The 24,118-nt window shown below is 44.3% G+C and overlaps 1 protein-coding gene across 3 annotated transcripts in view; it reads right to left on the bottom strand.

Annotated features, from left to right (window-relative positions):
* The window catches only part of COPZ1 (COPI coat complex subunit zeta 1), a 156,286-nt gene that overhangs the window by 81,868 nt on the left and 50,300 nt on the right, over positions 1–24,118 (bottom strand). For all 3 annotated transcript variants that reach the window (XM_069231012.1, XM_069231013.1, XM_069231011.1), the window contains one exon: positions 5,303–5,371. In XM_069231012.1, coding sequence (XP_069087113.1) covers positions 5,303–5,371 — 69 coding nt within the window. The remainder of the gene's footprint in view (positions 1–5,302; positions 5,372–24,118) is intronic.

Here is a 24,118-nt window from a genome sequence, read left to right as displayed (position 1 = left end):
ACTCTGACTGAAATTACACACCTATCTTCCATTTCTGTGATGAAAAGTTCAGGAATCTGCAGGAATCCACAAACTTCCTACCACTCTGCATTACCCCACTTGTGTCAATAAAAATGCTGGTCCCACTTGTGTGACTGGGCCTAGTGTCCGCTACAGGAACAGCTCAAACCAAGGTCAACGGGAGTTCTCACCAGGGGACTCCCACTGACCACCGGTTCATCAGCTTCTGTCATGGGCACTACACTTTTACCACACAAGTGAGGAAACATTTTTATCACAAGACTTTGGGGAATGCCGGGTGGATGGAAGTTTGTGGCTCACCACAGATTACAGAACTTTCCATCATAAATGTGATGAAAATGTGTTTTGTATTCAAAGTTTGAGGTTTGCAAGGGATTCTGGGTAAAAACAAATGTGGTAAGACCCACGCCAAGTCAGCCCACACTGGATACCCCTAGGTGTCTAGTTGTACAGGCTGCCTAGGTTTCCCTAGGCGCCGGCTGAGCTAGGGTCCAAAATCTAGAGCTACCCACATTTGGGGGTGGGAGGTTCCGTTTTCGGTGGAAATATGTAATGTGTTCATGTTGCACTTTGGGCTGTTTCCTGTCACAGCCACTAGGCCTGCCCACACGAGTGAGGTACCATTTTTATCGGGAGACTTTGGGAAAGCACAGAATAGTAGACCATACATTTGTTATTACCAATTGGACTTCACTGCATGTGTGCCTTTCAAATGTGAGCCAGTGTAGAAGAAAGATGACATTTTGAAAAATACCCTCTAAAATAATACAATAGTACGGGTACCCACAAACTCAGAGTAGTACAAATTAACCACTGCTCCTGAACTCCATATGTTGTGCCCATTTCAGAAATACATAGGTTTCCTTGCAATCCATTCTTCACTCTGCCTAGTTCGCTATCTGAATTGGTCTATGCTTGGTACTCCATGAAAAACCCATTGTACGATGCAGCTCAGTTGTTAGCTCTGGGTCCCTTGGAGAACAAAAATACCCTATATATCTGCGCAAAACAAGGGTCTAGTGGACATAATTGTATATTGCTTTTGTAAATAGGCCATTGGAACAAAAGTTAAAGCTGAAAATGTCACAAACTCCAGTTTTTACCTAAACATTTTCAATATTTCTTTATTTCAACAGTTATTTTCCTTGGGAATACTTTTGAGCAATCTACACAGAGGACTCCTTGCTGAATTCAGAATTCAGTCTATTTTTCAGACATCTATAGCTTCTCTGGATCTTCCATAGGTTTTCCACCACAAACAGTTAGTAGGAAAAATGGGCTCTCTCTTAGGAAAATGCCGAAATTGTGGAACAACATTTTTACAGCAAACTGTTCGTAGATGCCATTTTTAGGAAGAAAAAAAAAAAACCCTTATCTGGGGCGCTTTTTCCCTATTTTTCTAAAAACAAACTAAACATGTTGCTATATTTTCTTGGCCCCCTCCAGGTGACTCCACAAACCATGGTTACCTTTAGAATTCCCAGGATGTTGGAAAACAGAATGCAAATATGGCATGGATACCTTTGGTGGGAGACATTATGGAGCCCAAACAAGAACTATCCTAAATAGCCAAAAATGGGCTCAGCACTGTGGTGGGGAGGATTTGGGGGGTTAGGCCCAGCAGCTACTAAGGGTTTAATGATTTGTTGGGACCAGAAACCTAGTGGCGTTATTTTCTGGTTTCCAGTACAGACGCACCAGTTGAAGAAACTTTTGGTACTAATGTACAAATACAAAGATGGATACCCAGACAGACAAACTGAACCTCAGAATTAAACAACATTCGCCTTGACCTCCTTAAAGGATTTGGCTGCAGGTACCTGACCAACTCCTGGATATTCCAGGTCGTTTTTGGTGGACATGACCTTACAATATTGTTAGAACAGGATCTGGAGTGAAAAGCTCTCCAGGTATTCCAAAACCCAAGCCTTTGCAACTTGCTTTCCATCTGAGAGAAACTCAAAACAGCACATCCCTGAAGCTGAATGGGCAAGGAGGCAGGTGGCCTTATCACTCAGCTATGTGACTGTTCTCATAGCTAAGCCACAGGAGTTAAATATGACAGTTTATATCCCGCCACAAAGTCCATGGTCTTCATATGTCCTTTCTCCAACATCAAGAGGAGACTGTTAGTCAGTGACTGCAAGAAGTACAACAACTGGGGGAGTGGAGTGGGTAGTACGGTGTTAAATCATGAGCTGATATTTTGCTTGTTACAATACGCAAGCCTTGGGAATCAGCCTCCATGAATTTCCTGCTGAATGTAGTGCACTGCTTTAGAGCCCCAATAAGTGGAACGTGAGGCAGAGGAATGCAAGATTCAATCACGACAAGTATAACTGAAAACACACCCCTAGAACGAGGGGGGCGAAAAGGATGCTCCAAGTTTTACAATTCTTTTAAACTGACAATATCTTTAATAGGAGCTTTTTCCGTTTGCCTGCCAGTGCAGACCATTTCCAATTAGTTATTAAGGGGGAGAGTAAGAGATTACATTAACTTTTATGTCAAAGTGTTCAAATAACTTCCTCACAGTGTTCTTTAAAGTTTAATGGAAAATTCAAAGCACAATATAATTACAATTACAGTAACAAAGAAGCAATGGGGGTCAACTAGCTCACTGAAAGGGCCTAGTGAGCTTGGGCACGCATTAACTAATCATATTTGCAGTCGGTCACTCATTCTTGCACTCATGCATCTAACCACCGACTTATTCTTTCATTCACCCACCCAGAATAAAACATATACAAACTCAACAAGCATATGCAAGATTTATTAAACAAATGAAAGGAGAGAAAATGAAAATACCAAGCTTAAATTTGGCGGGCATATGTTTGCAATAAAAAACTTAAGTTAAAAACAAAAGTTAAAAAAACATGCAGCCCGGCCTAGAAGGGCCTAATACGATTCACAAAATGCAGTTATTCCATGCCTAGGCTGTGTCAGGGGGTAACCAACACCAGAATTATTTCCTGCCATGATAATGTAAAAATAAAAAAATAAAATAAAAAAATCCACATTTTACAGGCTTCACCACAGCGTAGTAACAAACAACTCTTGAAGGTCATTGTCAACAACAAATGCTTTTAATACGTTCAGCCTATTTTTGTCATAACGTTTTACCAATATAAACATATCAGATCTATGGCATAACGTTTACTAATAAAAACAAGCAGACCTACAGCCTTTACCACTTGTTTCTCAACTTAAACTCACTGGGATTAGCATAAACCTTCCCCCAAGGCAACCATCGGGAATAGTCACAAAATTACGATCAGATACAAAATTATACCTGGCAAAATGTATAACACCCTCCTAAAAGGTCTAGAATGGATTTTACATGCAAATCCACCACCCCAGGATTTGTCAAAGTAACTAATACCAAAACCCTTTCATAAATCTGTAATCTTTGACTAAGAATGCAACTAATCATCTTTCCGCATTCATAAACAGTGTACTAGCATTCCATGGTTAAATGCTCATTTGTTTTAGCATAGGCTTTTAACAATAATTAGAACATTGGAATGCTAGGGGCTCCATTGAAAACAATGGAGTGCTGCGGGCTTTTACTGGCCGGTAAAAGCCCCCAGCGCCAACATTCCAATGTTCGCTTTGTTCACAGCAACAGTTGTGAACAAAGCCTCATGGAGCCCGAGGGGATTTTAATCCCCTCGGGCTCCGTGAACATTTTTTTTTTTTTAATAGAACATTCTGCCCTGAGTGGCAGAATGTTCTAATAGCCTTAGAACCCGCCGTAGCGGGCTCTACCGGCTATTAAAGTCCCTCTCCCTTGTTAAATGCCCTCGCCTTTGGCTCGGGCATTTAACGCGGGGAGCAGGCCTTTAATAGCAGGTAGAGCCCGCTACGGCGGGTTCTAAGGCTATAATAAACAACGTCTAGTGATTTTGTCTTACTTTTCCATAATAAACCGATCGGGCATACACTATCTTGCATAGTTTCTCTAAAAAAAAAAACAGAAAGACCTACAGCCATTACCATTGTTTTTTTGTTTAACCAATTCAGGCCTACTGCACTGACCATTTGATTCCCCATAAGGTAAAACATTATAACATGAGCTAAGTCCCTCTCTTAGTATTGCTTTAGTTATTTTTGGCGATCACATAAGGTTGACAGCAGCACTATCAACACAGACCTAATGAAGTACAAAAGAAAAAGTTTTCCAGTCACAGTGAGAGGGAGGGTGTAACTCCTGCTGACATTCATCGCAATGAAGCAGAACATTTTTCACCATGACACAGATTCTACTGATCATTTGAAAATGGTATCTACTGACTTTTTTTTATACAGATTACAAATAAGGAGCACGAGGATTGAGTGGAGGAGTAGTTGAAGTGGGGCTGTGGGTGTGACACATTGGAGAAGAGTCAAGGGGAATAGGCTGGATGCAGAATGTGAGAGTGCCTAATCAGAGTGAGCGTGACTGGATGGAATGAAGAGCAAATCGGAATGGCACTGTATGAAAATGAGTGGCTATGGGTGAGAAAGTGAGTGAGAACGTGATTGAGAATGTGCATGGGATAGGAAGGATGACGAGTCATAAAGTAATATGGTGGGATCAAGAAGGATGGGGATAGCAGTAGAGGATGAGGAAGAAGAGGTGCTGATGGAGAGTGTAGAAGATGTTGAGTGATGAGTTCCTGTCAGAGCCGAGCGGGTCGGCTATGCCCCCATTTTGTGACATCGTATAGCCTCAATTGCACAGTTATTTTTAGATATTCACTCATTTGAAATGTTTGGCTCCTAAAGATTTGGTCGTTAACTACTCTTTGTGACTTGGAGGACCACTGGAAAATGTATATATTAAAAACGCAGTCCAGTTCCTTGCCCAATAAATACATGTTTGTTTTTAAATCAGCAGATGTTAACTTTAGCAATTCTATTCTGAATTTTGAGGAGAAGCAATGGAGACGCAAAGACTGCTTGTTAGTTAACTTTTACAACATTTAGGTGTTTAGTAATCAGAGAAGATCTGGAACTCTTATAATATGAACTTCTTCATTTTTAACGGAAAAATCCAAAGAAACATATTAGGTTTTTAAAGATGAGAATAATCATTTTACTCTAACATTTTCTGTATCACTGAGAAATGTTTCTCAAAGTAATACTGTCACAAGGGAGCGGTCAAAGTGGAAGTAAACAGTAGCCATAATGGAGAAAGTTTTCAAACAACGAAAAGGTTGTTTCAACCTCCACAACAAACAAGATAAAGACAAAGATGTAAAATACAAGCTGCTAGCCGCTTTATGACCAGGTAACTCACCTTAGCAAATAGCCGTTCTCCATCATTGTCCAATATGAGCACAGCTTTCACAGTGTACAGGGAGGGTTCCTATGAAGATAAACAAAGTGTGACTACAAATATTTTTTCCTTTATCGTCACAGGGTTAGAGGGTACTAACAAATTGATGAAGACATGAGAACTAAGGGTTAGTAAATAAGATGAGTTATCTCCAGAAAGAGATAGCAGCATACACGTGAAACACTAGGCACATATTTCCATTCAAGGACATACCTTAGGGGTTTTCATTCCACCCCCAACTTACACCACTCCGTTCAGTATTTCTCACACTGAACTAAAACTATTCTGAGGAGTTTCAGATACGGATTTGGAGTTCTAAGATGCTACCTCTTACACCTACAAAATTACACATTTTGTGTAAGAATCTGATTTGCTGTTGGGGCTTTCTTTTAGTTTGCCACTGGCAAATACTCCTCCACAAATGTGATTCATGCACCATGACACAACAGCTTTTGCAACATAAAATATTAAGGATGGCAGCTGCAGCAAGATGGGGTGTGTTTCAAGTGAGTCTTCTGTTAAAATATTTTAACAATTTTCAGTTTAATACAAAAAGTGTTTTGTTTATGATAAGCTGCCTAATTGGAAAGGCACATTTTGTTTCCCATTTATACAAAATGATACATAGCACTGAAAATAAGAAGCATGAAATGTAGACATTCAAATCCATGCCCAAAGTTGTAACATGCGCTCTTCCTCCAAAAAGGTTCCTCAAAGTTGTCTGCTCATAGGTAATTAAAGTAAGTAGACTTTCATGTGGCCCAACTACCCTTTGACCAGTTTTATCTAACTGCAAGATATGTCACATTAGGTGAGGTAGCCTATTCGATGAAAGCAGTTTCAAATGAGCCTACCTAAACTGTGAACATTGCACAGTATATTCTAATGCAATCTGCCAGTTTATTAAAATAATCTTCAGGAGTCTAAAAAGGTTATCAGCTAAAGCTGCATGCAGACCCCCTTGAGCTCCTACAAATCACTAGTTACATTCGAGTTCAAATAGTGAGCATTTCAAAAGAAAAAAAAAAAAAGAGTTTGAACTCTAGTGACATCTTTATTAATTGCGCCTCATCCTTGAAAAAACATTAGACTTTAGTTTTAAGAATCCTGGAGATGGGAGAGAATGTGCAGGAGCAACAAAATTATAGCCAGGCGGCCACCGTACAAACAGTGCAGCTGCACAAAGACCGAAGGAGATGGCAGACAAGCATTAGCTACATGGAAATCCTCCTATAATGACCCGGCTAGCAATATATATTAAGAAGAACCATCAATGTAGGAGTAAAGGTAGAGCTGACCGTGACATAAAGGAGAGGTAAGAATGAGAGAAACACTGGTGCTTTTAGGAAAGCTTTCCTTGAATAATAACAATGTAGCAATTGCCAATATTGAGTAAAGGCACTCGTCAAAGGTACTCCTCTAACTCGGGAATAAATGCAGACCCAAGGATCACAGAAAGTTAAGCGACAGTTCTGTGAAATGAAAAGATACTCCACAGATGTTCACAAAACTCGTAAATATTGTCTCGTGATTTAATGGGGGTAGAGGTGGAGAATCTGATCCTACTTCAAGCTGGGTAACATACCAGCCTTTTTATCTAAATGCTTATGCTGAGGTCTGGTCATGTCAAATCAATAAATTAATGAGCAACCCAGGTTCATGGAGGTCGACCGTATTCATTTAGGGTTATACCTCTGCTTACACTAACAGGAAGTTTATACCTCAAGAATGCGATGATCATAACAAGTGGCGTATGAAAGGGGTCGTTTGTTAATTATGAAATTATGTTTTATCGGGTGCAGTGCAATAGTGTTTACATTTCTGTGCATACCTGTTTTTGAACATACTGCAGCACCAATACGAGTGCTCTAACGGGATATTCATAGCCAATAAATTGTACTTTACTTTCAGGGAAATAGAGGAAGCCGAGTGACGGCCCTCATGTTTACCTTCGAAGTCACTTTTAATAGTTTTGACATGCAATTTACCAACAGACATTGCAGATTTTAGTCCTTTTTAGCCCAACAGTTCTCACACAACACAAACTCCTGTGTAAATAATACCCCAGGCATGACATTATTAAATAATGCATAATAATACTTATTCACGGGGAAGGGGCCAGCAACGTGGCCGACAGGACGCGCTCCTAGGGAGCTTCCCCATCCGACCTCTGAATCCTACAACATCCTGCACATAACAGCACTTTGGCTGATCGGCGTGCAAAACAAACATTCTTATCAACTCTGGGGGGACTCGATATTGTTCACGATACGTCATTCGACCGCTAGATAGCGACTGGCTCCTCGGAGCGGACCCTGCCAGTAATCCAACCGCGAGGAAGGCCTCGTGTTTCACTGACAAGGGAGGCTTTCAGCTGGTGTAGTGGCTGCGAGAGCCTGCCCGGGGACTCTGCGGAGGGCGGAGACTTGCCGGAGCCTCTCTGGGCGGCTGAGGCCAGGTTTATCTGTTGACAGCCCTCACACGGAACCCCGGGGCCTGGTGGACTGAGAGATCGGGCTTCCTTCCTGGGTCCCGCCTTGAGGTTGCGGAGCGCCCTGGCCTGCCTTGGGGCTCAGTGGCCCCGAGACAAGCCGTGGCAGGTGAGAGAGTGATGCTACGGGCCACGTGAGGCCTGGAAGTATTAAAGGAGGCGACCAGACATAGTGGTGCCTGAAGTCTGGTGTAAAGCTGCGGTCCGCGACAGTGGAGATGTGCCACCCAGAGACTCCCTCTGCAGCCACACGCGCTCCCTCAAGTGGGCGTGGGGGGCCCTGTTGCAGACCAGACACACCAGAGGGATGCTTTCTGATACAGTGGAGAGCACCAGCCTGGCAGCGAAGGCGAGTAGGGGACAGACAGCACCTCTACAAGGAAGCGGGGAACCCTCCCCTTTCCACCCGCTTCCAGACAATACCCAAAAGGCGCCTAAGACCTGCCATAACCAACGGCGGTAAGTGCCTGAGCCCCGTGGCAAAATTGCACGGCACCAATATTAAAACAACATTTTTTGAGGTGACGGCAGTTCAGCTTAGTACCCGAAGCCACAAGCCTTACTCTCACACCACATTTTAAGGGACCCAACTGCCTGCTGAGGGATTTCTGAGCCCGACAGCACATAGTGACCGCCAGCAGGGCGTTCACGCCGGCCCATCAGGGTTTCAGACAAGGTCTTACAATATAGGAAAAAGGGCGCCTAGACATTCGTTCCTTCCCCACACCATGCACCACAGACACGAGTGGTTAGACATGTGAAGGGGGGATACCGTTATCAAGAACCGATGAACCGGGGAAGGGGGGCTGTCGCGCATATCGGAAACAACCATTAAAGGCCATTAAAAACCTGGGAACACTGAATAGTCAGAAGAACCGGATCATCCGCTGTGGCCCTCGCCCACTTTCCAGGTGGCGAAGAAGCGAATTTTGGGGGTTTTGTGCGGCAGTAGAGGGACACTGTGTAGCCACTGGGGCGGGGAGCAAGTTGTTCATGTCCCATTGGTCCTCACCGGCTACAGTGAAGCAATAAACCGGCAGAAAGTGAAGCCTAGCGCCACTCAGGGGGACCAGAGAGATACAAGAATTACCATGCAGCTGTGACATAGCCTGGCTTAATGCTGAGGGCGCACCTGAAAAGAATTGTCAGTACCACTCACAGGCAGCAGGAGTTGAACAGACCGGGGGCACATATATCTGATGAGATGTTAGACATTCCTGGGCGCCCACGCACTCGACTAGTTAGGCAGAGCATAGCTATTGCAACCATACAGAAAGGACAACTGTATCAAACACCTCCAAAAGTGTGTCGGAGTTCAGCAACTACAGCTTTATCAAGCCGACCGCAACAGCGAATACTTGGAAAGCATCACAACACAGCCCTACAGGGAGTGCAGAATTATTAGGCAAGTTGTATTTTTGAGGATTAATTTTATTATTGAACAACAACCATGTTCTCAATGAACCCAAAAAACTAATTAATATCAAAGCTGAATATTTTTGGAAGTAGTTTTCAGTTTGTTTTTAGTTTTAGCTATGTTAGGGGGATATCTGTGTGTGCAGGTGACTATTACTGTGCATAATTATTAGGCAACTTAACAAAAAAAAATATATACCCATTTCAATTATTTATTATTACCCGTGAAACCAATATAACATCTCAACATTCACAAATATACATTTCTGACATTCAAAAACAAAACAAAAACAAATCAGTGACCAATATAGCCACCTTTCTTTGCAAGGACACTCAAAAGCCTGCCATCCATGGATTCTGTCAGTGTTTTGATCTGTTCACCATCAACATTGCGTGCAGCAGCAACCACAGCCTCCCAGGCACTGTTCAGAGAGGTGTACTGTTTTCCCTCCTTGTAAATCTCACATTTGATGATGGACCACAGGTTCTCAATGGGGTTCAGATCAGGTGAACAAGGAGGCCATGTCATTAGATTTCCTTCTTTTATACCCTTTCTTGCCAGCCACGCTGTGGAGTACTTGGACGCGTGTGATGGAGCATTGTCCTGCATGAAAATCATGTTTTTCTTGAAGGATGCAGACTTCTTCCTGTACCACTGCTTGAAGAAGGTGTCTTCCAGGAACTGGCAGTAGGACTGGGAGTTGAGCTTGACTCCATCCTCAACCCGAAAAGGCCCCACAAGCTCATCTTTGATGATACCAGCCCAAACCAGTACTCCACCTCCACCTTGCTGGCGTCTGAGTCGGACTGGAGTTCTCTGCCCTTTACCAATCCAGCCACGGGCCCATCCATCTGGCCCATCAAGACTCACTCTCATTTCATCAGTCCATAAAACCTTAGAAAAATCAGTCTTGAGATATTTCTTGGCCCAGTCTTGACGTTTCAGCTTGTGTGTCTTGTTCAGTGGTGGTCGTCTTTCAGCCTTTCTTACCTTGGCCATGTCTCTGAGTATTGCACACCTTGTGCTTTTGGGCACTCCAGTGATGTTGCAGCTCTGAAATATGGCCAAACTGGTGGCAAGTGGCATCGTGGCAGCTGCACGCTTGACTTTTCTCAGTTCATGGGCAGTTATTTTGCGCCTTGGTTTTTCCACACGCTTCTTGCGACCCTGTTGACTATTTTGAATGAAACGCTTGATTGTTCGATGATCACGCTTCAGAAGCTTTGCAATTTTAAGAGTGCTGCATCCCTCTGCAAGATATCTCACTATTTTTGACTTTTCTGAGCCTGTCAAGTCCTTCTTTTGACCCATTTTGCCAAAGGAAAGGAAGTTGCCTAATAATTATGCACACCTGATATAGGGTGTTGATGTCATTAGACCACACCCCTTCTCATTACAGAGATGCACATCACCTAATATGCTTAATTGGTAGTAGGCTTTCGAGCCTATACAGCTTGGAGTAAGACAACATGCATAAAGAGGATGATGTGGTCAAAATACTCATTTGCCTAATAATTCTGCACTCCCTGTAGACAACAATGGCTGTGGCCCCGCGACTGAAACAAACTGAGCTATGGGAAGTAATCGGGTGCAGCGGCAGCCCCAGAGAAATAACTTCACACAATAAACAGCACCTCGGGGGACTCACTAGACTGGCAAGGCACTCCAGACCAGACAGACGGATAGGAGGAACCTTCGAGGGCTGCCCTGATTAAGGCTATAAAGGGCTCTTGTGCAGCACTGGGTATTTTGGGGGGGAGGGGGGAAATCGAGTGGGGGCAGATAGCCAGTGTCTCAATAGAAGTTAATCTACACAGAGTGGACCTGCATAAAGTAGCTGACAAGCTCTCAGAGGCGGAGACAAACATAACCTCCCTACAAACAGAGGTACGATAAACTTAAGCAACAGATGACACACATTGATAAAGTCATGGCAGCATTAGAAGTGTGGCTCAATGGTTAGAGCAGCAGACCCTGATGCAGAAATCTGGCCCGGGACCAAGGTTCAGTTCCCGCCTCAGCGGGTCTTGGGCTCAATTTCCTCAGACCTGACATTCCTCGCATCGGTGCCTAATCTAATTCATGGGTCCCACTCTGTAACTCTGGGCAATAGCTTGCTTAATCTCCACAACGGCCCCAACAGCGCTGGGATGCCTGGCTTCACCTTGGAGGCTGCCCAGGAGTGGGCACCTCACAGGGAAAAGCCAGGAGGGGTTCCACAGCGGTATGCGTACAGCGCCTTGAGACCCTAACGGGTGAGTAGTGCGCTATACAAGTACGAAGTTTACAGTTTATTGATACTTTTGTACCTAGACCGAGTAAACTGTCAGCTTTCATCACACTCTGCCTGCGCTTTGTCTGAGGACGCTGACCCTGGCAGGGTATATCAGGACGGATTCATTATTGTTTAGTTATTTGAAATGTTGAAAATGGTGTGGTCAGAGGAGAGGAGTCACCACTGGCAGTCGGTTTCAGATAGGGGGTCAATCAATCAATCACTGCATTTGTAAAGCACGCTACATACTCGCGAGGGTCTCAAGGCGCTGGGGAGGGGGGGTGCTACTGGTCGAAGAGCCAGGTCTTGAGGAGTCTTCTGAAGGCCAGCAAGTCCTGGGTCTGTCGTAGGATGGTGGGGAGAGTGTTCCAGGTTTTGGCGGCGAGGTAGGAGAAGGATCTGCCACCGGCGGTGGTTTTTCGGATGCAGGGGCTGTGGCGTGGGCGAGGTTGGCTGAGCGGAGGCTTCGGGTGGGGGTGTGGAAGCAGAGTCAGTTGTTGAGGAAGGTGGGTCAGGTGTTGTGCAGTGCTTTGTGTGCGTGGATCAGGGTCGGGGGGCACTTCCAGATGTGAGTGAGAATGCCAAACTGGTTACCACTTTCTTATACATGGAGGGAGAGAGGATGGGGGCAGTGGATGTTTTGTTGAAATGTTTTACAGGTTTTTGTTTTGGGATTACTGCTACGCTGCTATGGTGGTTTTCTTACTCAGAGCATACATAGTTTGCTGCGTGTGGTCCGTGTGCTAGTAGAAACTCCTCCCCTGGAATGTTTGGGGACTGGATCTTACCAGAAGTGCTACAGAGTGCTCTCCATACTTAAACTGCAGGGAACTGGTATAGCATGTTTACAGGAGACACGTCTCACTGAACAAGAAGCACAAAAATGTGCCCAAAAAAAAAATTTCGGAGGGGAGGGTCAGGTTTATTATACTAATTACTCTTCCTATTCCTGCGGAGAATTAATGTGGGTCGCCCCTGGAGTGCCGTTTGCTCTAACATACACGGAAGCTGATGTTGCGGGCCAATACCTGCTCTTGCAGGGCAGACTGGACAGAAAAGAAGTGGCCTTCGTAAACTCATATGGCCTAAATATAGACAATGGCTCCTTTTATGGTACAATTAGAGAAGTAATTACTCCTGCAATGATGTTAAATTATTCTGGGTGGGAGACTTTAATTGCCTCACTGATGGGGACCCGATCGGCATCCTTCACTGCAAAATACCAAGCCTAAAATGCCAGCACAATTGCAGGAAGTGATGGCCCATATGGAGAGAGGTACACCGTGGATGGAAGGAATACACGTGCCACTCATTGACTTACGAGACATACAGTAGCTCAGATCGGAAATTAGTGTCGGACCATATGATCTCAGCAGCTCTGGAGGTGACATCTTTCTCATTATCTGTCTGACCATGCTCCAGTGGTATGCTCACTTGCATGGGAAAAATTGGTGCCAGGTTGTCCAGTACATGGAAGTTTCCTACCAATATACTACAAGATGCATGCAAGGGGGAAACACTAGCTGAAACACTGCAACATTACTTTGTAGAAAACTCATTAGGTACACAGTGTCGGGCCATGGAAGGGGAAGCAATGAAGGCGGTCCTCAGAGACTGATGCGTGGGACTAACATGCAGGTGCGGAAAGCCCTACAAGCTGAACTCCTTCATGACGAGGGGAACTTAGCGGCTTTCCAAAGGTTATCACCTGAAAAGAGGAAGGGGGAGGAATGATGAAGCCACATAACAGTGTAGGATGCTGCCAGTGAGGGAGCTACTCGAGTGGTAGACATTGAAATCATATCACCAGCTACTGCACAGAGAGAGAGATAGTTTGCGCCGACTGCTGGCTTGGATATTACGTCAAGAGATACCACCCTCCACCCCCAATTATGCATTTCAAGACCCCTACAGGGGTCAATGCCTATATGCAATCTGCAGTAGTAAAAACACATAAGGCCGACTTGGGACAGATTATTCTCGACCCAGTGGATAGAACCCAAACAGGGTGACGGAGTTTTTAGATACTCTCACCTTACTGCATATTGGAGAGCAGGCAGTGCAAGAACTGGATGCAGCTATCACACTTGAAGAAATTACATAGACTCTTACAACATTACCTGGGGGGAAACACCGGGTAGTGACAGCTTTCCCGCCGCATTCTACCATGCCTATACAGTGGACATTAGTCAGTAGTTAGTAGGGGTATACCTAGAGGCAAAATCGAAAGGGATCATCCCCCCGCTACCATGAGAGAAGGGTGTATAACAATGATATTAAAACCAGGCTCGGATCCCCCTTCATACTGACTCCTCACAATGATTAATACCAATACAAAGATCCTTGGTAAATTCATAGCACTCCCGTGTCTACGGACGGTGGTCACACGGTTAGTACACGTTGACCAATGTGGATTCAGACCAGGCAGGAGCACCACCATGAACCTGTGGCAGTTAATGCACGAGACTGCCGACTCCCTGGAAGATATGGTATTGTCTGTAGATATTAACCCCTTTAACACTGTAGATTGCCAGTACTTCATGGGAGTGCTGGAAGTAATGGGGTATGGTCCCAAGTTCCGGTCATAGATACAATTATTGTACACAGAACCAACTGCTAGGGTAAAAGTGGGAAGAGTGTGCTCAACCCCTTGGAATGTGAGCAGAGGGACATGGCAGGGGTGCCCACTATCGCCCCTGCTTTTTGTGCTGGCCTTGGAGCCTCTTCCAATCCAAATTAGACAGGCCTTGTGGAAAGGGGGGGGCTCAAGGTAGGTGCCACCACATCTAGTGTCGTGATATGCAGACATCATGCTCTTTAACCTTAAATCCCCTAGAGAGTACCTACCACTATTATAACAATATCTGGACACCTTTGGGGAAATTACTGGCCTCCGAATCAGGGTAGATAAATCTCTGGTCTTTCCACAGGATGGGATGTCGAGGATGGGCCCAATGACTCTTCCGTCCCTCCCACATTGCTGGGAAGCAGATTGGTTTCAGTACTTGGGGGTGATGATAGCGGCCATGCAACAGAAATGTATACAATACAACATAGATAGAGTAAGAAAGGGCCCCAATACAATTCTATGTCAGGACCGGAGGCTTCGGATTATGCTTTTCTCTCTCTTTACTGCAAAACTCAGCAGCCAATGAAATTCAACAAAACAAAAGAACTACATTTCCCATAAACAAAGTAGTTCTAGTCCACCAATCACCAGTAACCTGTCCATATAACTGTCCCTCGCAGCATAGTCCTTCCTCTTTCTTTGCTGCAGCAGCCAAGAGATAAGTGTTTTCCTTTCCTTCTGCACTTCATTCCTATTGTGTACTATTATTTTTCTGCTGGCACAACGTAGAGCGGGAGCGGGAGCGGGCTCTGAACGCGCCGCAGTGCACATTCAGCGCGGCGCACCCTTTCCCTTATATATTTCTTGCCCTTTCATTAATTGAGGGCTCGGCTTTGCCGGGGGACACGCTCGCGTCTAACTTAGGAGTCGTTCCGACTCCTAGACCGCAGCACGTGCTAGAAGACAAGTCCTCTTTTCTTTTTCATTCACGCGCATGCGCACTCCTCGTTCCTTCCGATCTGAAGAGAACTGGGTGTGTGCTGCACGTCGGAGCCAGAGATAAAGCTATTTTTAGCTTGTTTCTCCGCCAACCGAATTTCTCGAGCCCTCGAACGCCCGATGGGGCGAATTTCACGTAAAAAAGCTTGGCTGAGGGGATAAGCAGGAGCTCCCTCCACATTTGATCTTGTTGTGCCAATAATAAAAATAATAATAATTTAAACAATATATAAAATTGTGTTTAAGTCAATTAAATATGGACTTTTTTCCTGCTGGGAAGGACAATTACCCCCGTGATCTCCTCCATTTCCTCTGTGGACATGGCGTACTACGCCGGAGAGGATGATTTCTATCAGGACCAACCTGATTTTACTGATGAACACATGGAGGAAAGACTAGTGGAAGCCCTGGGATATCATGTCCAGGACTCGGTAAATCAGACTCTTATTAATGCGCTAAAGCACTTTGCTCAGCCCTTAAGACGATTTGGGCAGCGTGAACTGAGGGGTCGCCCTCTATTAGAAGCTGGTTCGCAACCCGACCAACTACCTGATCTGGCTTTGTCCCAGGGAGCCTTAAAAAGACCTTTAGCGTCAGCTGACATACTAGTGAATATGGCCGTCTCAGTGATGCAAGATCACGGCTATGATGTCTATTCGTCTTTAGACACATCAGAAGGTAACAGAGAATCCTCGGCTAGGCCTGACGACCTTTCTTCCTCCTCCCAGTCTTCGGCTTCAGATCAGGATCAAGAAGACCCCAAACCATCAGGAAAGAGCAAACGCAAATCTCGTAACACGCAAGAGCGTAGTTCCTCCTATCGCAAACTTTCCTTTGATCCAGAAAATATAATACACCCCAGGTCCACTGAATGGCTTCCATGTGAGGAAGTGGCGCAATATGTCCAAGACCATATCCGTAAAGGGTTTGACTGAGAAGTTAGAAACACCCTACGTTCGGAATGCCCCCGCCCCTCGCTCCAGGGCTAGGTAACAGAGACTCCAGACCTTGATCCAAACATGGCGACTTTTATGCCAAAATTCTCAAAAGATCCTAAGAAGGGTCTGGATCGTGCCTGGAAGAATTGTCAGGACAGGCTTCTTGATATTTCTGGCCCCATCACAAAAATCCTTGAGTTGGCTGTCTAGGCCAAGGAGTCCGAATCATCTCTTGACCCTCAGACAATTTTAGAGTGGGCTCAACGAGCAATCTGTCTATTAGGAAATGCTAACTGCGCCATGTCTATGGAGCGCAGACGCTCCTTTCTCATGAGGACTGACCCGAAACTGGCAGATTTAGCCCCCCAACGATGCAGGCCCAGCAGCGAATGGCCTTCTTTTCGGTGACAAATTTGTGAAAGACCTGGGGAAATATGTTGCCACCTTTTCCGCTTTGGATAAAGCTCAATCCTCCATGAGGAAAATGTTTAACAGAGGCCTTTTTTACCAGGGCCGGACGCTTCAGAGGCCGAGCGCCGGGCCGTGGCTTCAATCAGGCCTCAGGCAGTTACAACCAACAAGGATACTACTCCAGGTCAGGTTTCTATCCCTCCCGAGCCCGCAGAGGCAGAGGTCGCGGTTACCGCAACAGAGGCGGCGCCAACTCCGTCTAAGGACCCTCTACAGGTGAGAATTATTTCCTTTTCAGAAGTTTTCTTGGGAGGGAGATTAAAAGATCACTTAAGAGCTTGGGAACGGATATCTCAAGATCCGTGGATTCTTCAGACTGTTCAAGGTTACAAGATAGAGTTTTATGCACCGCCGCATCAGGCGAATTTTCCCCACCCCCTTGTTTTTTCCCCAAACAGACAGTCATTTCATAGATGTCGAGATTGCCAGTTTACTCCAGAAACGCGCCATTTGCCGTTCCGAGCCACACCCAAAAGGGTTTGTAAGTTCGATCTCCCTGGTTCATAAAAAAGGAGGTGGCTCTCGGTTAGTCCTCAACCTGAAGGAGTTTAATTCCTGGGTGGTCTACCGACATTTCAAAATGGAGGGCATCCACCTCTTAAGAGACCTTCTGTTAGAGGGGGATTTCCTGGTTCGATTAGACCTAAAAGACGCTTATCTTTCAGTTCCCATATTCGAGCCTCACAGACGGTTCCTCCAATTCAGTTGGCGGGAGACTTGGTACGAGTTCTCCGTCCTTCCCTTCGGTCTTTCTTCCGCCCCTGGTGTTTCACCAAACTGTTAAGGCCAGTGGTCCAACTACTCAGAGAAAGGGGCGTTTGTCTCATTATCTATTTAGACGATATTCTGATCATGGCTCAGTCAGAAGAGTCAGTCCTCCTTCACCTTGCATGGACAGTCCAACTCCTGCAAGATTTTGGATTTCTCATCAACGTAGACAAATGGGTCTTAATCTCTTCCAAGGTTGTAGAATTCTTAGGGTTTCAGGTAGACTACGTCAAAGCACAGTTGTTTTTACCTATTGCGAAGAGGAAAGCTATCAAGAAGGAATTGAGGAGAGCCCTTGCCTCTCAGACTATATAATTGAAGACCCTAGTACGCCTAGTGGGTCTTTTAGCTTCCTCAATAAAGGCAATCTTCCTAGGGCCTCTTCATTATCGAGCCCTACAACGACTGAAGATTCTTCACCTTCGCAAGGGCCTTTCATATGCAGAACAGATTATTCTGTCGGACGAGGCCAATCAGAAATCAATTGGTGGCTAGAACACATGGATGCCTGGAACGACAGAGCAATCTTCGCTTCGAATCCATAGATGATTATCGAATCAGATGCCAGCCGGTGGGGCTGGAAAGCCCGCTGCGGCTCTGTTCAGACGGGGGGGGGGGGGGAAATCAGTGGTCCCAGGACGAACTAACCCTTCACATCAACTGCCTGGAACTATTAGCGGGAGCTTTTGCTAGTCGATCCCTGTCTCCCCAACAGGGGAAATGTTGTATTCTACTCAGGATGGACAACATTTCAGCAGTTCAATACATCAACCGTCTGGGCGGGACCAGGTCCCGGGTACTAGTAGAGATTGCGAAGGAGTTTTGGCAATTTTGTCTTCTCCATCACATATCGGTGAAGGCGGAATACATTCCGGGTCGAGCCAATCTCATTGCGGACTGGAATTCTCGATTCCTCAGGGATGGTAGCGATTGGAGGCTGGATCCTCTGGTAGTCAACAAGTTGAACTCTCTTTGGGGTCCTTGTGGAATGGATCGCTTTGTCTCCACACTCAACTGTCATCTTTCTTCAGTTGTAGACCGGACCCGTTGGCGGCCGGGACAGATGCATTTCTCCAGTCTTGGGAGTAGGGGATGCTTTATGCGTTTCCCCCATTCATCATGATTCAGAGAGTACTCTCTCAGGCGTGGAGACAGAAGGCAGAATTGATTTTAGTGACGCCCAGCTGGAAGGCTCAGCCTTGGTTCCCTTTGGCAATGCTGATGTCTTGCGCACCCACTGTAGCGACTCCCCAGGACCCTCTACTATTGTTAGATCCGGTGGGATCTCCCCATCCACCGATATGGAGGGAACAATTAAACCTCATGGCGTGGAGAATTTCCAGAGACGCTGGCAAGTGCCGGGAGTTTCGGATAACGCAATGTTCTTCTTGTCGCAATCTTGGGCTCCTTCCACTCACAAACAATATCAATCCGCCTGGAAAAGATGGTTGGATTGGTGTAATCAACAAGATATTGATCCAGTGGGGTCTTCCATTGTTATGATCGTCAATTTTCTTTCAGAATTATCAACGCAAGGCCTAGCTTATAGAACTATTAACGATTTCAGATCGGCATTTCAGCGGGTCTTCCCCATATAGAAGGTAAACCGATTGGGGAACACCTGTTAGTGTGTAAGCTGTTGCGGGGGATTTGCATGGTGACCCCTCCTCAGCCCAAGTACACTTCCCTGTGGGATGTAGAGTTTGTTTTAAAAAAAATTAAATCATGGCCGAGCAACAAGGACCTTTCAAGCAAACAACTTTCAGCCAAGTTGACTATTCTGCTCATTATCATGTTGCAGAGTGTCGGATGTGCGAGCTCTGGATTTAGCAGGTAGAGTATTTTCTCCTTCGGGAGTCTTGTTTACTATTTCTAATCGTACTAAGACCTGTTCTAGAAGTGTTGCATATCCAGCTTTCCCTCATCATCAAAAGCTTTGTATTGTAAAATGTTGAAAAAACTTATGAGGTACGTACTAGAGAAGTACGCCAACATTTTCAGGGTCAGTTGTTGATTTCCTTACGGAAACCCTTTAGTCCTGTTTCAACAGCGACGTTAGCACGTTGGGTCCGTTGGATCCTGCAAGAAGCTGGGATTGATATTTCGCAATTTGGGGCACATTCGGTCAGGGGAGCGATGGCATCTACGTCATTCTCAAATGGTTCTCGTTTGGAGGACATTATGAGAGCGGCTGATTGGTCATCGGACTCTACATTTAAGGTATTTTATCATAAACCAATTGTAGATGTGGTGTCAAATGTTGTGAATCAGCTTTGAACTAGCATAATCCGAAGCCTCCGGTCCTGACATAGAATAAAAAATGTTCTAGCTATCGCATCAAGAATTTTCAATTCTATTAAGGACACTGAGGCGAGGATTATCCCTCCCATGGTTAAAATATCTGTTATATTTCTTATCTGGAAAATAGAAGTTAATTGTACTACTTTAACTTTACAATTGTAACATTCCCACCCTAATGATGTAGACGAAAGACTACAATTCCATGAATATTATTATGGCTTATTCCTTTTTTTCTTAGGTTCAGAAATCAAGGGTGTCTGATCAAGTCTGGATCTTCCTTTTTGGTTCGGTTGAAGTTCTAGTAGCCTGAGTTGGCAATGCTTCTCCATCAAGACGCGGTGTCAACCCAGGAGTGACGTCGGATACAGGTTCAAGAGTGTCCAGTTCGGTTTCGAGTAATCTTATAGTTTATTCCTAAGAAAGAGGAAGGACTATGCTGCGAGGGGCAGTTATATGGACAGGTTACTGGTGATTGGTGGACTAGAACTACTGTGTTTATGGGAAATGTAGTTCTTTTGTTTTGTTGAATTTCATTGGCTGCTGAGTTTTGCAGTAAAGAGAGTGAAAAGCATAATCCTCTCCTCCGTGTCCTTAATAGAATTGAAAATTCTTGACGCAATAGCTAGAATTTTGTTTTTATTCTAGAACCCACTTTCACGGTAAATGATTGGACGAACTGCAGTGGCAAAAATGTTTTTTCAGCCCCGCTGCTTATACACACTACAACACTTGTTTGATACACTCCCTAGGGCGACATTTCAACAACTGCATTCATTGCTCACCACACTTATTTAAAAGGGTGGGAGATGTAGAGTAGCATGGAAATGCTTACACCTCCCAACGTGGGCCTATCCCCATCAAATTTGTAAATGTATTTCCTAATATTCCAACTGCAGCACGCTGCACATTGATTCACAGAGGCCGAGAACTGGGAGAAGTCACTACTGGCAGATGGAAGTAGAATAAACATGTTTAGGTTGTTACATTCTGGTGGCAGGACCTTTGAAAAGCTGCCCTATCTTACCATGCATTCGGCAACCCTATGGGAAAGCAGAGTAAAGGGGATGTTACAGAAAGCTCAATTTGCTAGAGAATTTTCCTTCTGGGATCTGCCCGATTTACGTACACTGGTAGAGGCTGTTGGTACTACAGCCTGGAGAGATGGGAGTGTAAAACACTGGGAAACCTTCAACCCACAGATACCTTTATCTCCTTTGAGGCAGCAAAAGACACGTTCACTCTGGGGGAAGGCCAATTTCTCCTACACACCAGTATAGTCAATATAATCAAAGGGATCTGGACAGACTACCCCAATACTCCACCGACCTAAATGCTACTTCGGGCTCTGTTGGAGCTGGGAGGAACATGCCATTTAATCACACACGTAATTACTGCTCACTGACAGACCGAAGCTTCAGTGTACGTCGAAAACTGCATAGGAAGAAGAGCTGGGGGAAAGACAGATGATTGGCGCAGGCATACTGTGTGTTTATTGGTCCAAACGGTGTCTTGTAATGCAAGATTTAAAGTAGCCCACTTTAATTATTTACATTGTACCTATATTACACCACTATTACTTCATAAGATGGACCCCTTAAAGTCGGAAGCGTGCCACCAATGCCAAGAACGTACAGCAACGTTTCTACATCTAGTTTGGCATTGCCAGACGGTTAAAGAGTACTGGGAAGTGGCAATACAATACCTAGATAAATCCCTTGGGATGCATATAGACCATGACCCAATGGCTGGGCTACTGGGAGACGTACAATGTCACGAGGTGAGAAAGATGGAGTATACATTTACTCAGTTTACACTTCTATTGGCCAAGCGCAGGTTGGGTATTACTTAGCTAGGTCAACTGGAACCAAATGTGGAGCATCAAAGGAGGGACATGCAGGAATTGGCTGTGGCGGAAGAGGTACGTCTCAGACAAGTTAGAACAGACGATAAAGCTGAAAATATTATATACAAAACTGGAGCCCATTAATTACTAACTTTGAAGCAAAGTACTGTCTACCATTGAGTGGCACAACAGATGAGGAGACATAACAGAACAAGAGGGCACATTACTACGCATATGGAAACGGAAGTAAAGACTTTAAAAGTATAGGTATGAAGTCTGAATATATATAGGTGGTCTCACGGTGTGGAGAATAGTAACGTATATGTTGATTGATTGAATGTAGCAATTATCTCACCAGTTAATATTGCTGGTGTGTGTTCATTAAGTGCTTTGTTTGACTTGATGTATACTCAGTAACTAATAAAAACAGATTCCATAAAAAAAATACTTATTCCCATAGTACTCCCTCTGCCCTCCCTTGATCTTGAAGGTTTATAGTTCTAGAGCAAAGCTTTGTTTTGGAGGTGGTGGGATGTATGCCACGCTGTCACTAGATCCTTATTGTAAAGATGTAACTGTTTTGCATGAAAGTGTATTATCATATGTGCATTTTAGATCAATATTTCAGATGGAGAAACTTATTCAAAGTCACTCAAAGCTACGTTTATGTCTCAGTATAACTGTAATCATAGCCATACCTTGGAATTGTTACAAATCTTTGTTAACAGTAGTGGTATAAGTGCAATAAAGGCAACAGGCAGTATAGCTCACTTCTTTTTCAGTGAACAAACAAGAAATCGTTTTTTCAAAGAGACAATAATAATTCAAAACAAAACACAGATTGAAACCCAATCCGACTTAATTTATCTTGAAATGAACTTAGTGAAATTCATTTGTGGTGTCACACGACTGACAATGCCCGTTTAACATTATCACAAACCACCTGTCTTATGCTTGTTAAACATATTGTCCATTGCCCTGTACATATCGCTCTCAAAGAAAGCAAAGGGCCGGTTTCACCCAGCTTTCACAAGGATTAGTGTTTCTGTTATCTGGTCGTTGTTTAGTTGAGGCTAAGGCCCATTAAACTAACTAAAGTTATTTATCAGAAGTGAGTTGAGACAACCAGTGCTATCAGAGAATAATGAGCTTTTACAATCATATGACATTTGGGTTTCTTACAAGCCAACCATTTGGTCTAACTGGCAACCAATAGCTATGTATTCAGAACTTGCGTTTCTAAAGACCCATTTACATCACACACCCCATAGCAATTTACACGACGCCAAGCAGCCTATTCTGGTTTCCTGCAGATGGGCAGTGGGATTAATCCTACTAATTATCCAGCAGTACACCATCATATGGTTTGCACCATTCTATAAATTGTAAATAATGGCATTCCTTGTGTGGCATATGCCTCACCTTTTTCTCTGTGATACTGAACCTCACATTCATCATTTCATTCCCAAAAATTCATGATGCATTTAGGATTATTCCACAGTTGGGAGTCAGAAAGTCTAATAGAAGCAAGCTAAGATTAGTAGGCAAGTTAACCATCTAATTTCCTAAAACTGAGAAGGACCTCTATTATGCACCATTCACGTACAGCTGAGGAGACCTGAACAATGCTAAAGATCAAAGTCTAACAACGGGGATAGGTTTGAGAAATGGTTGGTGAAAATGTAATGCCCCTTCTTGTTGTCACAGCCTCCCGTTCTTGGAAAAGGGATGGCAGATAAACTAAACCTAGGCAAGAAATGCAAGCCCTGCCATCTTGAAAGGTTTATTGCCTTTAAGACCATTTACCGTTCTCTCCTCAAATACTCCTAGCGCAAGAGAAATCATTTCTTGCTATGAAGATGTTAATGTTCACAATTTTAAACCTCACCAGTCACATTAGCAGGCTCATGTTGTTAGACGCTCTAAATTTTAACATAGCTCTTAAAGCCTCTGTTTTTTAATACTAAGTAAAATTCAGTTCAGATTTCCAACTTCATTTGTAAGGTATTTGGGTAGGTTGCTGTTTCAGATGTAGTTGAACAGCTAGAGGTATACATTCGAATTATTACATCCATACACAGCTTGGCAACTTTGTGTGTTTTTAACTTAAGCATGCCTATATAGTGGTTATATCACTGTGCATCTGTTGCCAGTCTGGGAAACATGTACAAAGGGAGGATTAAGAATTAACCTCCACACCCTTCCCTCCATTTTTAGGCATGGGGGCAAGAAAACTCAGCCATATATAAGTTCTCATATCTGGCGACACTAAACGCTTGGTACAACACATGCAATTGAATAGGAGACGGCAGAACCTGAAATGTTACCATAATTCTGAAAACGGTCTGCTAGTTTTATACTGGTGGCCCTTGCTCCCCTGTGAAATACTCGCTGGATCGAGGCACTAGCAAACTACAGCACATTACTACCCTTTCTGTCATGCTTTAACATAATAGCAGCAACCTTGTAACAAAGCCTTACTTCTAGCTATTAACCATCTATCGAACTTCCAAAGGTGAACTGTGGAGTATTCAGAGCATTGCCTTTAACCTCCTAATAATTTTTAAACTACGGTCTGCTGGACCTCATATACTATGAAGTCTGCATGCAATTCAATAACACTGCCCCACAGCTTTGATTAAGCTTGCCGATAGACTCACCAATTTTAAGAGATATTTTAAGCTGGGAAAAACTGCATAGCCTCA

Source organism: Pleurodeles waltl, chromosome 4_2 (assembly GCF_031143425.1).
Source record: "Pleurodeles waltl isolate 20211129_DDA chromosome 4_2, aPleWal1.hap1.20221129, whole genome shotgun sequence".
NCBI lineage: Eukaryota > Metazoa > Chordata > Amphibia > Caudata > Salamandridae > Pleurodeles > Pleurodeles waltl.
The sequence above is the reverse complement of the archived record's forward strand: the minus strand, read 5'-3'. Positions and strand labels throughout refer to the sequence as shown.